Source organism: Anas acuta, chromosome 20, assembly GCF_963932015.1.
Source record: "Anas acuta chromosome 20, bAnaAcu1.1, whole genome shotgun sequence".
Taxonomy (NCBI): domain Eukaryota; kingdom Metazoa; phylum Chordata; class Aves; order Anseriformes; family Anatidae; genus Anas; species Anas acuta.
In genome coordinates, this window is record NC_088998.1 from 1,744,366 (window position 1) to 1,762,672 (window position 18,307).

The following is an 18,307-nucleotide window of genomic DNA, read 5'->3' on the forward strand; positions in this document are numbered from 1 at the left end:
AAAAAAAAAGAATAACCTCTACATTTCTGTCAGCCAACTAATTTCAATCACAGCATAATCTAAGACTAAAGCAAATCCTAGCCAACGGCTACCACGGGACCCTCAAGAGTCAACCCAGCTGCCAGCCTGCAGCATGGGGGAGCAGCATATTCCAGCTCCTCACATCCCTGCACCCCAGCTAGGAACTTGTGGTGAACTCCAGTTGATTTTCTTTGTATCTTTTCTTTCAGCTTAGGAATGATCCAGTCTTACATGATGGCTGCATTTCAAGAGAGCAGTGGGATGGAGGGGCTTCTGGGCAGCGTCCAGTGTTAATGGCAGTGCTCAGTGATATCCACAACAACTGCCTTTTTCCAGCTGAAGAAGAAATAGCCCATCCCTGCCCCTGCTGCCACAGCTATGCAGAGGTATCCATTGTACGTCATGAAGATCAGCATAAGGAAGTAACTGACCACGACTTGAATGATGTGCAGTACTGTCTGCAGGAGGTGAGGGAAGCTCAGCATCTGCTGCCTGACAACACAAAACCCAAAGAACAGTCAGCATCCATGAGACGGAGATGGGAAAATGAACATTCTTTACAAGAAAACAGAGCTCAGGCTGATGAGATGCCAAAGTGGGCATGAAATGGCAGAGGAGATAAAGCAGGCTGGACATAAACTTTTGCATGCATTTGTCATTTGGAACTGTTTTTCCCCACAGAGATAACTGACAGTTAATGAAATACAGTACTTGCTGGGAAGACAAAAGTTTTAGATGAGAAATAAAACTGAAGTTTATTTTAACCCCATTAAAAAGCAGAATTGCCTTTTTTCTTTCCTTTTTTTTTTCCCCCCCTCTGAGAAGAGGCTTTGACTAGCTGTCAACAGGATGATTCTACGGATTTTGTGTCAGGGTGGCTGGTGATAACACCCAAATTCTGTTTCTGGGAGCTCCCCAGATGTGTTCTTTTCTGCTTTGGAAAGAAATAATAATAATAAAAGCTCATCTGCATCCTTGCTGCTTTCCCTCTTTTGTCCTCCACACTGAAGGCTGGCCAAGTTATTCAAGTGTCTAGCAGTGTCCAAGTCTGCAATTAATATACTTTACAAAGAGTTATACTGACTGGAGAAAGTTTATTCTGTCCCAGTTTTTGCCTTTCTCAGGTGTTGAAAAGATTTGTCTTATAATGAAACGAGATTCTTACCCAACAGTTTTGTGCGTCTCCATCAAGATAGTGCCATTGGGACCTGGCACTGGCATGGAGTTGTAGCGAATGCTGACTTGGGATTTACGAAGCAGACATTCTCGGGCAATCTTAAGGCCTTCATAAAACATGGCTAGGAAGAAGACAGCCACAAAGGCACCAGCCATTTCTGACAAAAGAGGAAATGTTATTCTATCTGTGGAACACAAGATGTTTCCTTTAAAACGTGTCAGAAGAGACACCGTATGATTCAACAATGTCACACTGCATGGCCTACAACAGGGCACTTGTGCACACTAACAGGTGGTAAATGTGAATTTAACTCACACACCAACTGGAATTTCATACATGAGATGAAACCATCAATCACTTTGGCTAGTAAGACTAGTAAAATTCTGAAACTACATCAACATCTTCCTCTTTTTTACCCCACAGATGCCATTTAAAACAGATTTGCTGTGGTGTGTCTGGATATTTTTGGCATAATAAAAAGTAATATCAGCAACATTCATCAACCGCAAACATTTTATTTGGAATGGTCGAGACAGCATTACTAACCTCCAGGAGTATTGATTGTAAGTCCAGAAAACAGCAATGGCACATTCTCATAGCTGAAGTGGAAAGTCATTGCCTGTCCAAGACATAAAGAACATCAAAATGAGCCTGAATAGTCCATGCTGAGATGGAGCTCACAAAATATTTAACAAAGGCTGTTGTATTACACCAAGAATTTAGATCATTTCAGTTGGTCACAAGACAGACAAAAAAACCTCTCTACTTTAACAGACACAAGCTAGCCATGGCTGAAGATGCTCCAGTTTCCAACTCTAGCTCTTTTAGGTAGTGCCCCTTGTCAAAAGGCATAATTCTGCAAGGTCCCTGCAGAGGAAAAGTGCCTTCTCTTTGCTTTTGCAGTTTGCTTTCTCTTCAGCATCAGTATCAATAGTAGTCAGGGACTGGGGATGTCTCTATGGAGCTCGCCCTTGTCTCCCCATGACTACTCATGGGTTGGGGTACAGGGCGCTTACTTCTCCTCCCTGACCTCGTATGAGCTCACACAGAGAAGGGCTGGTATAGCTGAATCCCCTGGCCCAATCCTGCACTGTGCCAGCAGACTACTGTCTCCCTACAGAACCCCCTAACACTCTAGGGGAGAAGGAGAGGCCTAAATGCATGTACAATAACGACTATTATACAGAGTGGGACCAGAGCTTCCCCTGGGTGAAAACAAGGGCTTCTGGACCTAGACAGTGAATGCTGTGGGAAGGGGAAACACCAGTGATCCCAGCTAAGCTGCAGTTCGTGTCATCTTCCCATCCAGGTAAACACGTTGCAGCTTAGCATGTTTTGAGCACAGCAGATATTCATGGCCCCAGAGCAGAGTGACTATGAAACACCAGTTTTTAAAATGAATTGAGTATCTTTACATTTATGCCAAAAAAAACAACAAAAAAAACACACAAATCAAAGAGTGTTACAGCCTAATTCCATAAACCATAGCTGAAACAGGTATTGATACTTGGTACAAGTGAGGAATGGGAATATGCATTCATTGGCGTGTATCCAGTTTATTATCCAGGATACTTAACCTATTTACTTCCTTCCCTGACCATCATATGAGCAATGTCAACTCAAAATGTCGTGCACTTAATCAGACTTTTCAGCTGGCATGGTCCTGTAATTATCCGTTAAGATAAGCAAGTGACACTTGTAAAGAAACAGTAATTATACAAAAAGTAATAGGTTGGAGAATGTCACTAATTAGCTGTAAGATCATATGAAGAGCTTCATGAGGAGCTCTTGAGACTCTTTTCCAGATATGCCATCGGTGATAAGGCAGGACTGTAAGCTCCACTGGGCTCTGTACAGGGCCGTGTTCAGAAGGGGAAGGGTTCTCTAATCCTCTGCTCTCCTGCTGTGATACTGTGTGCAATAGAAGTAGCAGCAGTGCTGCTATTTGGGGCGTATGGCTGCCAGGCAAACTTTAACTGAAGGCTTACAAAATGCATTTCTGAATACATCCCTATTTTAGATTGAAATGCACACACACTCTTCCCTCCCTTAAAAACTTAAGCTCTATTTTAATAATCTCAAACTCACCCCAAAAGTATTTAGACAAGGGAGGAAGAGCTGATAAAGGCCCTAGAAGTGGCTACACACAATGACACAGATCCTACGGTCATCATGGAAACTACAAAGCTTCAGTGATGCCAGCGTGCACAAGCCTGAACTTGCTTAAATCAAAGCCAGCTGGAGCAGCAGGACTCAGGAGCAGCCCACCCTTACTGCCAGTGTGGCAAAGAGCCCTGGTAGCAGTTTGCTCCCCAATCCCAGTGCGTGCCTAAAGTTCAGGGCACAGAGTTTGCTTGCCTGCAGGTCAGCACAACCCACTGCAACAGCGTGCATTCCGCTCAGTGACAGTTACTGTTTTAGCTAACAACCCAGGCAAGCTGCATCCTCCTCTTTTTCTTGCAGGAAAATGCTCACTTTGAATTTCTGCCTTTAGCTTGCCAGAGAGCTGACGCCAGGCTGGCTGCTAGAAAGGTTTTTGCAGGGAAGACCGCTTTGCCATAGGATCCCCAGCTCTGAAATACATTTCATGTTGCTTATCACCTCCTACCACTCTCACCACAGGAGAGCAGAGTAGGGCCTGGGTTTAACTGGATTGATTCATGCCTTCTAAAGCTAAGCTAAACTTCCAGTTCTGAAGACAACAGTCTTCAAGATGACAAGTTACCCTGAACCACAGACAAGGAAAAACACTCCACTTCATGCTGACTGTGCTACTTACCATCATCATCATCCCAGATCCATGATCATGTCCCGAGGCTGCTGTAGTGTGGTGATGATCAGGATGCATGGTTGTCAACATGGAGCTGTTCATGTGGGAATCGTGAGACATCTTCGCTACAGAGATAATCAAAAAGGCATGTGGAAAAATGAGACAAACAAAGGGGAAAATTATATGAAGCTCTTTTCTAAACAGAGGACAGTTTCTCTACCGCTGCTGCAAGAGAAAATACTCTAAGCCACCAAGGTATCGCCTGAGAATAACTGTCTCTGGATAAACTCCTGGAGCATCCTCATGGTCCTGCGCTCTGACTGCAAAGAACATACAGCAAAGCAAGCAGGAACATTTAAAGGAGGTGTGTCCCTCTCAGCTTTACATCATTGTCTTGCTGCACCATCCTAAACATTCTTGCCAGAAGGGCAGCATAATGTGATTGAGGTAGCACATGGAGACAAGTGCTCAGCATAAAGGAACATTTCTTATCTGTAAGAGGAAAAAGTCTCTTCTCAATTGCAGTCATGCAAGAGGCAAAAATGTCTCATGCCCCTTTATAAATTGCATATACTAAAGGATCAGATTACAGTATTTCTCTTAATTGACAGTTATGCATTTTATTGGGAACATGTTTAACCAAGAAACGACGTTAGGTGGTACAAGACCTATCGCCAGGCAAAGGTCTACAATAGCCACAGGCAATCCAATTTCATTTCCATGAGCTTTACTTTGTCACATCTCCCCTCTAATCACATTACACACAATGAGAAAAACATTCAGAAGGCTGCCAGTCTAAATCCCTAATCAGGTTACTGCAAATCAGGTATGTCTGGACATGCTACGTTAAAAATAAAAATGCACCTAGTGGTTAGATGTGCCCAAGGCCCCTGCACTCTGCACCCTGCACAACCTGTGATGGAACCAGAAACAATTCTCAGTGTGCACTGAAAGTTCACCAGGTGGAAAGAGCATCAGGACAGAAAACAACCCGGGAATACCAGTCAGTCCTGAAACAACAGGATTCATCAGAGTGATGATCCAGGCAAAGACAACCCCAGCATAGTCCAGGTGAGATACCACTGAAGATAAGCACTGCTGCTGTACTAGATCCTGTCTGGAGCACTCTGTAGCCTTCTGGTCCAGTCCACAAGTAAAATAAAGTGAAATCAAATCAAAATACAGACACTTTATCTGATTAAATTATTAAAAAAAGAAGGGGGGGGAGGACTTCCTACTAGGTAAATCATCAGGAGCATTTATAACAGAGAAAAGAGCTTTAAAAGCTCTAAAAATCTAAGTTATTAAAAAGCTCTAAAAAAAAATAAACTAACTAGTTTAGAAAACTGAAATACATTTGGTGTTTGAACAGATAGGTATGAATATATTTAGACTGGAAATCGAAAGTGAAACTCTAGAAAAGCTCTCCAAGCTGAAAGCAGAACTAGCAAGCAAACTCCCAAACGGCAACCAGCTGATGATGGAGCTGCTCCAGTTCGTGACAACGACCTTATGGCAGAGCTGTGCAGGGACCACTGGGGGCCCAGGACATGACAGTCAGTGTGTCCTTGTGGACATCAGTGACAGGAGGTGGTCTCAGAAGGCTTTGGAGTTAAAGCAGAAGAGCAACGAGAGAAGTTAAAGATTTGTGGGAGATAAGGAAGCAAAGTTAGCTGTGCTGGGGAGGAAAACAAGAGGAAAGCAATTAACACTGAAATTAATGAATGAAAGTTTGTAGCATACCTTTTACTGCATCAGACTCCTCCACAATAACTTGCTTGGAAAATTAATTGATAGTATAAGCTACTGGCACTGGCTAAAAGCAGAATGTATTCCCTGCCCATAGTTCTAGTATTTCATGGCTATTCCACTTACCTCCCCCTCCGATCTGTGCTTAAATACAGAGACCAGAAAAAGAGCTCTGAAAAATGTTCAAGGAAAAAAAAAAAAAAAAAGACAGAGACTAATGCAAGAAGCAGCTCACCTGACACGGACAGGCACTGCTGAAGGAAGCCCGCAGAGCAAATACCGTGATTTTCACACAGTATAGCTTTAAAGCTCACTGTTTCTGAGAGTAAATGTTCAAGAGCTAGAACTGAAGTCCCAAAATACAAGCACTTGGAAAGGAAGCCTCTGTCAAGACACACAAGCTTCAAAATATCTTTTGCAGCAGAGGAGGAAGAGCAGCCAAGGTGGTTTATACCATGGGATCAAAGATAAGCGTGCCACAAGAGGAATGAAGTAATGTAAGAACCGCCCCTCTCCCCTGGCCAAAATTTCATCTCTCCTTCTTCTTTTAGTTGACTGATCCACAGCCTTTGCCCTGGCATTCTCAGCAGTGACTGCAGCCCCAAATCACCACTCATTCAGTTCAGAGCATTACGCTGCCACCAGACTGCAGGTCCCAATGCACTCCACAGAAGCCCCGGCTCTTTACGAGGTCAAAACTCCCTTCGTGGTTGGTTTGCGTCCAATTTTTCACTGATTTACTGCCACCGGTCTTCACAAAGAGTGAAATAATGTATGTCTTCTCTAGGTATTTACAGTGTATTTCCCTTGCACACAACAAGGCCAGTACTTAACGCAGCTGCATGTGGCTGGGCAGCCTTTGTACGGCGTACGGAGCGTGCTGGCTGCTCACCTGCGTGGCTCCTTGCCCCCAGTGCTCTGACACCGAGCCCGCCCCCAACTGTAGTTACCAAACACTGGAAGATGTTTTGTGAGATCCTGAAAAGCATGGGGGATTAAGTAACTCAAGAGAAAATAGCCAAGACCGACCCTTCAGCCATCTTTCTGTTACTAAAGATAACCAACGTGTGGACACAACGCTGTTTAAAAATAAATCACTTCCAGCAGAACAACCCAGTACAGTAAGTCTCTGAGTTTCACATCTTAGCGGGTCTGTTTACCCTTGTCTCAGGGTAAAAAGCAGTATCTGGACAGCGGGAGCAATAGATTAATGCTAATATTTCAAGCTGCACATCTCTGCTTTGCTTTTGCAGACTCCAAGAAACAAACTGACTGCCACGAGCTGTGCCAGTCACGAAAAGAAGGTCACCATTTTTAACAAGCCTGGTGCCATACCTAGCAAAAAACAAACACACCCTGGTTTCTGTTACAGCAAACTCTCTAAATAGCTTTAGCCATGAACAAACCCAGCATTTCAGCAGCAGGTATTTTTGTCTGAATGGGTGACTTGATCTCCCAACCGGTGCCTGCTCCACATGTTTGCACAGAGGGAAAGAGGCGCTGGGGCGTGTTCCTGAGCACGCCCCGGGCAGGGGACCAGGAACAGACAGCGGCAGCACCAGGCTCCAGCACTTCTCGGTGTTTGCACACCTGAAGACCTCTCGGTGTACCTGTCTCCACGCTGCTCTGTCACCGGGGATGCACACATACAAGGATTTTTTGTTCCCTCCGCAGTAATCTACCACATAAGAAAACAAATAGGGTGGAACGGGGCAGAGGAATGAGGAAGTTCTTTCCGGGGCTTGATTCTTTCCCTCGTCCCGGGTCAGAGAAGCCACAGCCTCCGTTTCACGACCCCTTAAATTCTTAGGGAAAACAGCAAGACCCAGAGCTACGTGCAGCACCTCTCCTGCTTTAAGCTGTCACCTCAGAGCAGGACGGAGCTGAGCACACAGGCAGGCTGTGTTCACACAGAGCTTTGTGCCCCTCCGCTGCAGTGCCACTGTGGCAGCTCAGCAAACCAGGCTGGATCCGGGGAATCACAGAAACCTACAGGCAGGAACAGGACCTGGCAACAATGAACTGTTAGCTCAGGTTCAGCACTGGGATTTACTTTCTCCCTCTGCCAACGTTTCACCAGCGCTGCCTCACCTCACGCACAGAGGAAAGCTTTGGCAGTGGCTCCAGGGCACGCAGAAGGGAAGGAAGCCGGGTATCTTGTGCCAGGGCACAACAGAAAGAGTGGGAAAAGGAGCTGAGCCTGGTGAGAAGCCAAACACAAAGCAGGCTTCTCAAGCAGATCTCAGCCAGAAGACAACTGCCGTTACAACCTCTACAGTAGTTTCTCAGTCTCTTGTGGCTCTGCTCTGGAAACAGTTAATCCAGAATCCTGTCAATTCATAGGAAATCACAGTTTTCTGCGGCAAACAGCCTTCCAGACACCCAAGGGACACACAGCAACATACAGGATACACAAAGAGGACAGACTCTGGGAAGAAAGGATCTGCCAAGCTCCCAGAAAGCGCTGTACAAGTCAGCTCACTCTGAAACACGGAGCATGAACAGAGTACCTCAGTCACATTCAAAAGGAATGAAGCCACTTTCCAAATCAGAAGTCTAACAGGATTAATGACAGAGCCCTAAATGAACACCCCTTCCAGCAGCAAACTCTCCCCTTCAAAACAGTGCCCCATCTTTCCCATACCAGTTCTGAAAAAGCAAGAAATAAAACCAATTCCCCCGACTTTGCCCAAAAGCCTTAAAATACACCTCTTCAGCTTTCTTTACGCTAATTATTTGTTCAACAGAGGCTGCTCTGGCTGCTGTGACCCAGCGCAGCAAGCACACCAGCCCTGCCCACAGGAATAGCTCCTGCACAGCACCCCCGGATTTCTGCCCGAGCACAGCTGCGTGGTTCTTACCTAAGTGTCTCCAACAGCGTTTCTGATAGCGAGAACAGGATCAGGGGGTCCTTCTCTCCTCCTGAACAAGAAGTGAAAAACATCTGGTAAGATTTACTGACAACTAAAATGAAAGCACCCAAGAGAAAGCCAAGGGAAAAAGATTAAAAACGGCAAGTTGAAAAGGCAAAGATCTCTTGCTTGCACATCACGTACAGTGCCGTCCTGCATGAAAAAGAAACGCTACGTATGAAAGACATGAGTCATGGAAAAGGCAACCCAAATTTCAGCGTTCTACTCACCGCAGTCCAGCTGGCAGACTGTTTGAGTTACCCTGGCTCTGAGCTCGTGGCCTCAAGCCCAATCTTTCCCTTTTTTTTTTTTCTTCCTCCCAAGTGCTGTAAATGGAGGTGGGATGGGACGCTGAGCGTCTGCACACGCACCAGCACCACTCCCTGGCTCCAGCCGTGGTCAGCACCGAATGCTCTGAGCTGGTCAGCATAGGACCCGCGCTGCTTCTACTTCAGTCGGTTTCCTGGCAAACTTGACAACTTTAACTGCTTCCTTCCCAAACTAGCGGACTTCCTCCAGGATCCCAGGCTTAGCTTCAGAGCTGCTTAAAGGGACAAGGGGACAGCCAAGGGACAGCCAAATTCCACCTGTTGTTCACAAGAGCACCCAGCAATGCCAGCCAGAGCCCTCCTGTGCCAAGCTGCACAGGCACACTTTAAAGACGGGGAACAAACAGATTGTTCTTCAGCAATTTACTGCAATGTGCTTTACAAATACGCACCGCTGCTCTCCAAAGCCAGAACTCCCCCCTCGGAGCTCTCCTAGTTGCAGTTTCAGCAACCCCAGGCTGAACTTGGATGCCCGAGGAGGGACTGACCCCCCACACACACAGTTTGATCCCCATACCTCCCAACTGCACGCCTCTCTCCCCTTGCACAACTCCAGAAGAATGAACACTTACTTGTACATTAAGAATGTAAGCTATGTTCACAAGGTCACAGCAAAAATGTGTGGCTTGGCCCGGAGCTGTGTCACTACCTCAGAGTCCCACCCAGGAGCCTTCACCAGAAGTTTAGAACTTCCTAAAAGCTCGACACAGTAGAAGGAGTAAAGACAAGGAGCAAGGAAGAGAAGGGAACAGCTTCAGGAGGGAAGCTCCGTATGAAGCTTGCCAGGCTGCCTTAGTTTGGATTTCCTGGGTTCTGTCCAGGACAGGAGAAGCTTGCAGACTGAATCAGTGGAGTCGAGCAGAAAGACACGCTGCATGACACAGCGCACCCTCCACCTGTAAGCACCAGGTCCGTGGCTGTCTGTTGGAGCAGATGGGTTTCAGAAGGCTCAGAAGGAAGAAGACAGACACTCTGGAGGATGTCCAGCTCGAATCAGAGGGTGGAGTGCAGGATGGGATGGACAGAAGAAAAGCTCTACCAGCAGCACTCAGCGTGCAGCCTCAGGAGGAGACAGTGCTGGGGCAGCACGACACACAGAGGCTGGAAGCAGTCAGCAAGGGCATGAGGAGGGAGATGCAGCAGACCAGCAGCACGTGGAGAGCGGTTCTTCAGCAGCTACCAAGCACAAGTGGAAGAAAGGACTTGTACAAATACCCTAGGGGGCTGTTAGAATGCAGGGAGGGGAGAAAGCCATGTGGAAGAACTGATCCTCCGCCACCACCTCCACCAAGGACCCCAGCTGGAACCACTACAGCACAGCCATGGATGCTGGAGGGGACAGCAGGGCACCCTGCACCCCAAAATCACTCCGTTGTTCACGAACCATGCCTGAGACAGACGGCTTGCCCAGGCTGAGAGGGAACCTTCCTCAGACCACCCCGACAAACTCACTGACTGAGGCAGGATATGCAGGGAGAGCAAAGCAAAGCCTTGTGCCACCCACACAGGGAGCTTCGAGGGTGAACAATTAATCCAGAACTCAGCTCAGGCTCTCTGCAGAACAGCCAGATCCCACGGCTGGGGGCAATGATTACGTTCTGCAAGTACATGCCCCTTCCTCAGTGCCTGGGGGATCTTGGTGGGGTCTTAGCAAAGCCCCCGAAGAGCCACGCCAAAAGCGCAGTCGTTTTGCTGTTTTTCTCACACTTCATCTGAGCTGCAAAGCTCTATCCTTCAGGGCTCCTGGCTGCCACCGTTTGTTTGTTTTTTTCTTTCCAACTCTTAAGTTTCTTTCCCACATTCCACACCTGTACCAATACCTATTTGTTCCTCGCATTTTAGGGCTGCTCTTTCCCCAAGAGACAGAGGCTGCACCCTCCTGATGAAGCTGTCACGTTATAGTCCTGCACATCACAAAAACGAGTGGTCCAACGCTGGAGCATGGATTCCCGCTGGGATGCTGGCTCACACAGACTTCCTGGAGTTGCAAATCAGTTGGCAGCTCCGAGCAGCTATATACGTCAGTCAACTTTTAATTAAAATTAAGATTAGCAGAAGCTGATGAAGTATCAGCGTTGGTCTCTGTATTGAACCAAAGCAAGACCCACATGTAGAGCTAAGGTAAAAACTGACTGCCTTCCCCCAGCATGATCCCTGTTACCGAAGGAGGGGCCAGAGCTCTTCCTCTTAACATGGCCCCAGCCACGTCCCTCTCGGGGAGTTTATTTTCATAGCAAACTTGTCTGATCACCTTCTGTTAGAGACCCTGCTTGATCTGCCTCCCTGCAAGGGGAAGGTCAGTCCTAAGCTCTCAGCTTATGCAGCTTTCTCCCCAGGAAATCTCTAAATCTTTGAACACAAAAAAAAAAAAAAAAAAAATGATCCGAGGACAAGCTGTTCTTTACAGGACAATGCACCAGACTGCACGAAGCAGAGTATCAGTCCACCCATGTCATTACTAATGGGCCCAGTGAAGTGGAAGGCAGCAGAAACAATCCTGCATAGCAAAAACACTGACTGTAAAACCCAAAACAGTGGAGGAAAGGCTAAGAAATGCTAGCAAGGGATCTGCACAGACGGAGAAAATAACATTGAGTTAGGCAGCCTGAGCAACAGAGGAACTCCTCTGGTGTTGCTCAGCCACATCAGGACCAGCACTGGTCCTCCGGTGCCTCACAGCGGGCCCCAAACCCCACCAGGCTGAAGTTCTGCTGGTGCCGGCCACTTCTCAGCCCCATCAGGCGAGCAGGTAAGCTTCCTTGTACTGAGATCACAGCCACGTTTAGCACGAGGCAACAGCACTAATGCCGTCACTCCTTGCTTTGTGCCTTGCTCTCACAAATCCAGGTCAGCAATGCACTGCAGGCGCATCAGCACAGGGATCAGCAGGAACTCCCCGCACCTACAGGAGAAGCCAGGACACACTCTCACACGGACTATCAAGCATTACGGTTTGTTTTGAACGCAGAAATGCAATCTTAGAGAACTCTCCATGCTGGGCCCAACCTGGGGGTCACCACCCCCACCTGCTCCCCACCACCCTGGGAGGATCGCCGCCTCTTCAGCACAGCAGCTCCCTGCGGTCCCCTGCGCCGTGCTACACGTGAAAACATTGCTGAAGGTGTGCGATAGGCTTTTGGACTGAGGAGACAGCAGCATGTACTCCTGCCTAGACCACAGTCATGCAGCTGAAAATAGAGCATCGCCCTGGCACTGAGAAATGCAAAAGCTCAGGAAGGGCACGACACCGGGAGAGGCGCTGGAATTGCACTTGGCAGCTCCTGCGAGCACCACAGGATGCAGGCTTGCAAAACACAGTGCGGTACTTGCCTTGTCTACAGGTGCTGGTTTCACAGACACCGCTGAGCACACATCTGCCACAAAAAAGCTGGCTCGAGGGAGCTTTTTTTGGGTGATGGACAGATGCTGAAACCATCACGGTGTTGCCGATGGTTGGCGACCTGTGCACACACGCATGCACTGCTCTTATCCACACAAAGGTCAGCCGGGCAGGAGGCAGTGACAAGTTTTGGAGAAAAAGATGTTAGAAACAGTATGAACTGCAGCATCCTAGTACACCAGCAATAAACTGCTACCATCCTGATAAAACACAAATCCTTTAAACCTGAGTGATTCCAAATTAACACGGAGTCCCTGGTGGGGCAGTTTAAAGGATCCAAGCACATCCCAGCCTTGGCCTTCCTTGACAACCCCAGCCAGCGGGACTGATCTGAGCTGAGCAAATCAAAAGTGCAGCTCAGGAAACTAAGCCCGGCCACCTTGGCCCAGTGGGCATACCCACTGACCAGAAGCAGAGGCCAGGAACAGAGCTGTCAGCAGCGCGCTGTTTTTTCACTGCTAACCCACAGCAACAAACACCTCAGTCAGCATTCAGAAAAGGGGAGATGCTGCACCAGCGGGTGGCGACTCGGTGACAAAGGCAGTGCCAATTAAAGGCAGCCAGAATCTCTTCAACAGGTCAAAGTCTGCCTGCTCACCTCTGAGGGTGCCGAGCCTTCCCCTTCCCTCACGGTACCGCTCCGGCCCTGGCACAGCCGCAGCACCTCCAGCCAGCCTGAACCGAGGAGGTGCAGGTGCCATCGGGTGCCAGCACAGAGCTTTTGTGCCCCTCCCGAGCAGCTTCTTCCCTTCTGTACGTAGGCAGCACTGACCCACGCCCACTTTCATTTCTCTATTTCTTCCATCACCGACCTTTCACGTTCTGTATTTGCTCTGTGCTGGTTATTCCTCTCCTTTTTGCCAGTCACCCCCTTTTCTGCCCCCCAAGGGCAGAGATGTGCCTGAGACCGAGGCACCTCACAGACACGGGGCCTGGGGAGTCAGCGCCAGCCCCACGGCTCCCGGAGCAGGGCAGCTGCCACACCAAGGCTGTCCCGCTCATCTGGGTGTGCCACGGGATCACAAGTGCCAAAAACTGACAGAGGATGCTCCGTTACCATTTCTTCATAAAACTGCCAGGCTAAAGGGCTCCTCCAGCAGGATTCCTCAGAGCCAGCACCAACGCAGAGCTAGTACCAACAAGTCTCCTTCAAAGGCCGTTCCCAGGAGGCATCTGCAGAAGAACCTCTTCAGCACTCCCTGTGCATGCCAAAGGCTTCTGAAGCAATTATCCAAGAGACTGCAGTCTGGCAGGGCAATTTATCACAGCTCCATCTCTCCTCCTCAGATCATCAAGGCTATGAACCAGCAGCGCAGTAACGCGTCCCCATCTCACAAAACGCCCAGCACCCAGGGAACAGAAACCTGGAGGCCTCCCCTCGCCCCAGGGACCGAGCTGTATTTAAGCAGAGATAAGGCAGAGAGGTTAAATCCCAGTGGTTTAACAGGCCTTGGTGGGATGCCAGCATAGCTGAGCGCATTCTCTCTGTACCTGACGTTCAGGCAGGACCCTTCTGCTAGAAACTTCTCAGTGCTTGCTGTCAGCCGGAGCGAGCGGCCCAGCCCTCCCTGCTGCCAGAGGAGGGCAACAGGACAGCAGCAGGGAGGAAGAAAGCAGAGAGCTGCCACATGACCTGCACTTTCCAACATTACACAACTTCTTGAATAAATACACTTCCTTATCCTCGGCAGTGGTTTCTGCAGAGATCTTACACAACCGAGCACGGGAATGGTGAGCGGTGAGATGCGATCCATGCGGCTCGAGAGCCGGACACGTCCTGCTGCTTCGCCCCGTGCTGAGGGACTGAAGCGGGGCCCGAGCCTCATGATACACTTCAAACACTTTTTAATCTAAAAAACCACAATCTATATTTGAAACCTTATTCTAACAGAGGTATTAGATAACTTCTGCTTCCTGAACCCAGCTCTGAAGAAGTTGACATTCAACCCCTCTTCCTATTTTATATGTCCTAATCAAGGACGGCTTCTAGCATGGATTCTTCTATTTACAAAAGACTTTTTTGTTTTTAATTTAATGATGGCAAAACTCACATCTGAAAAAATAAATCATAAAAAAAAAAACTTTTTGTGTACAACCTTCTCCATTGTGTTCACTAATTTAGCAATCAGATTCTTGCAGGTTCATGCCACCTGCAGCACTGGTATGTATGAAAAGGAGAGAGCTTGCCTCACACAAAAAGGGTGTCCCTGCCCAGAGGGTAAGGAATTGTATCATTGTTTGTGACCATTCAGTGGCCACACATGGATGCAATCAATCCATAACGAACACCGGACAAGGTACTGCTTGCGAGCTGGTATCTGATAAAGCATTGCTACATGGTTTGCTGAAGTGGAATACACACACCAGTATAAACACTATTAGCAGCTCTGACCAGCCCCAGCTAAAATGGTGCCTTCTAGTCTTAAATCCTGTACAATTGTAAAATAATCTCAGGAGACACACAACGAAACCAGGAGGCAGTAAGCACATTCTCAAGTAAGCAAGCAAAATTTTCTGCAGTTGCAAAAATGCCGTGTGACTCAATATGCCCTAAAAGTGCACTAGCTGGCCTTTAATACAGGTGAAAGATTACTGATGTTATCTAGTGAGATCATAAATACCTTTGTCTCATGCAGACAGAACTAATGCACAAGGTAATAAAATGAATAGCATCATAAAAGGAAGCCAAAAGTCCATCAACACAGTTCAGAAGATGCACAGATCTTCCTCTACTTGACCTTACTGTTCCTGATGAGACATCAGGAGTGCTTGTGGTTGACATTTTTCGTCACAGAACTGCTGAGGCCTAGGAGACCTCCTGAGATCATCTCATCTAACTTCCCAGCTCAGCTAGAGCAGCTTGCCTGCTCAGCACCTCATCACCACCCGGGCACTACAGCTGGGCGTGTAGTTTAATGCCCTGTACATGCCAAGGACTCAGCATTTCTCGCAGAGGTGGTGAGGAGCTGCTGCATGCTCTGGAGAGCAAAGGCTGTCCGATTGATGGACGTGGATCCAGATCAGCAGCCTAAATAAAAAGCTCCTGTTCTTAAACATTTCGTCCTGGGAATCCTTTGGCAGAAAAATCTTCCCTCCAGTCAACTCAGGCCATGTCTAAGGCACTGCAGTGGGAACAAAGACACTTTTAAGTGGATGGATCAGCTGACAGCAACTTAGCCATGGACACAAACCTGCACGCACTGAAAACAGGCTTGGTTTTCCCCTTTGGATATTTTTCACCATCACAGCCAGTCTTAGGCCAGAAAGAGCCAGTAGCCACACAAGTTCTAAACTGGCTTTCAGGCTGTTTTGAGAATCTGGACAAGAAGAAAAGCACCCTCCAGAAATCCTCATTAATCCAGTTTTAGGAATCCACTCCACACATATGATATACCCATGTAAGCAATTCATACTTGTTTTTCCATCTCCAGTACTGCCACACACTCATCGCAGGGCAACACCTTCACTGCGCATTAGCTTCTACCACATGTGAAAGCTTCCTTGAATAAAAATCCCAGGAGCACATTTCGCTCTAATTCCTCCTCCCTTTCTTCTCATACTTAAATGGCTGTTTGCCTACAGTTGCTCCTCAGGTGCGTGTCCGTATGCAGACACAGCATTTTAAGGCGGCCACTCAGCCGTCCGCCTCCCCTGGAGCTGTCACGCTGCCGCCCGTGCCAGACCTTGCCGCAACAGCCACGCGTGGTTGATGTCAGCTCACACGGGAACACGCTTGGGTTTCCAAGTCCTGCTCTGGCGTGTCAGGGTCACCTTTTAAATGTTGGCTTTTCACTAAACAACTAATAGTTTGCAAAACAGACTTTTAGAAAAATATTTAGTTTTCCCTGCTTACAGAAGCGCAATGCATGCCTGCTCGTTTCACTCTCTGTCACCATCTATGACTCTGCCTCCGAAAAAAATCTTGCTCTACCAGAGCCGAGGAACAAAGTATTTGGGGCTTCAATTGTCCAAAACACTGGTTTGTTTTGAGAAGCCTGAAGCTGTTTTTCAGCAAAATGCAAGGTGGAATATATGTCACCATCAGCAAAATCCATGTTACTATGCTTTTAATTAAGCCCAGGATGTTGATCTCTGGCTCGGCAAATGGTTAAGACCAAAATATATATCTCCAGAGGCACTTTCCTACTCTTGCTCTCTCATCTCAGATAACAGCAAGAAGATGGAACATTTGACACACAAACAGTCATGTCAGTCCTTGTAGGAGTTAGGGAAATAGATTCATTGCCCTAGTCCATAGAACAGAGCACCTCTACATTTTCACTTTGGGAGATGCAAAAATACAATCCCACCTTGAAGCTTCGTCACCTCAGCAGGGGAGATGATCTGCGATACCAGGAAACAGGAAAGGGCCATGAAACCAAGCCATGTTCTGGGAAGGTACTTGCCTTTGGAAGAGTCAAGTAGTCTTGGTCTCATGACACTCTTCTGACAGGATTACCCCCAGGGTGTAGAAAGCTAGACGTAATAGCGATCAACAGAGTTTTGATTCTAGCTCTGAGTGACAATAAACCACCCTGGGAATAAGCCTTAACACTGCCTTTTTCATCTAGCTCTCAAATCCTTGGGCTGCCACAGAGCTGCTAATCCAAAGTAGAAATGATTCAGAGCTTAAAAAAAAAAAAAAAAAAAAAAAAAAAGAATCTGAGTACTTACTATTCCAGGGACAGATTTTCCATCCACTGCCTCCAGGAGAGCAGTCTTCTCCAAATGGGCTACAATCCTGAGACGGATCAAAGTTTCCAAACTTTCAGTTAATGCTGACAAGCAGAATGCATATCATTATCTATAAAAAGGCTAATCATTAACTACTGCTCGGATTTAACTCTGATCACTTTTACTCCGCTTTAAACCTGTTTATTGCCTGACCCACAGCTAATTTCAAGCCAGGCCTATTACCTGCAATCTGGTCAGTGGGGAGTTCAGCTTCACCTTGGTAGGCAAAACCAGGAATAAAGGCTGAAGCAGCAGGAATTTGGGCTACATTCTACTCTGGGTGAAACCATCTCTCACAAAATATTGACAATCCCTATTGTTACAGCCAAAGATTTCATATAACCCAAGATAAATATTTACCGCTCGACCTATGCAGCCCACAGAAGGCAGAAGTCAATCATGTCAGGACCAGATGAAGGGCTGGGATGCTCACAGAAAGCTCCACGATAGCTAAAGTAACTCCCGGGTTTTCCTCACAAGACCTTTTCAAAAATGCACCGAGATTTTAGAACTCTGCCCTTCTAAGACTGACTGAATGCGTTGTAGAGATGATTTTCAAACACACTGCAAAAAACATGTTTCAGATCTTCATTTGTCAGAGAAATTAGTGCTTTGCTTGCTTTTGGATGTCGTTAACAGAACAAGCTGAGGTTCATTTAGTATTCCACAAAGAAGAAATGTGAAGCTTTCAGAGTTATAGGTCAGTTTTTAGGGTTTTAGAGGGGTAGCAAAAGATGACAATGAAGCAGATACATGATAAAACGTGCAGAAAGTCTCCAATGGCACATCCTAGTCAAATACTGACTCTCTGACCCCTCTGATTAGTAGCTGGCATCAGCGATAGAAGAATAAATGCGACAAACAAGAAAAAGTTCAAGAAGCTCTACTGGGCTCTGCAATATAAATGCCTGTATTGTAAGCACAGTGGTTTCAAGAGCTGCATGAAAAGGAATCAGCTGGCAAGCAGTGCACATGATCCTACAGTCGTGATGCACTGGAAAGTTTTATTCAGTTGAAAGTTGAATTCAGCAAACTAAGGAAAGTCATATCATTGCCAAAAGGTGTTTTTAAGCTATTTTGTATTTTGCCCGTTTTGCTTCTCCACTAAAAAGTAGTATTAGACTTTATTATGCACAGAGCAGGGTTTTTATAACTAAGGACACCACTTTGTGTTTATGCTCTGTATGAAGAAGGCTGCACAGAAATGGCTTTACA

General features: G+C 47.1%; 1 protein-coding gene across 5 annotated transcripts in view; it reads right to left on the reverse strand.

The window, feature by feature from the left end:
* Positions 1-18,307, reverse strand: part of SLC31A1 (solute carrier family 31 member 1) — a 23,287-nt gene continuing 4,980 nt past the window's right edge. The window contains exons 2-7 of one of the 5 annotated variants that reach the window (XM_068656738.1): positions 17,033-17,099; positions 8,579-8,639; positions 3,978-4,093; positions 1,745-1,817; positions 1,187-1,355; positions 1-513 (exon numbers count right to left, since the gene is read on the reverse strand). In XM_068656738.1, coding sequence (XP_068512839.1) covers positions 312-513; positions 1,187-1,355; positions 1,745-1,817; positions 3,978-4,088 — 555 coding nt within the window. In that variant the 5' untranslated portion in view covers positions 4,089-4,093; positions 8,579-8,639; positions 17,033-17,099 and the 3' untranslated portion in view covers positions 1-311. Of the gene's footprint in view, positions 514-1,186; positions 1,356-1,744; positions 1,818-3,977; positions 4,094-8,578; positions 8,640-8,859; positions 9,434-12,288; positions 12,421-17,032; positions 17,100-18,307 lie in introns of those variants that run through there. The other 4 variants (XM_068656741.1, XM_068656742.1, XM_068656740.1 and 1 more) reach the window with 4 other exon arrangements.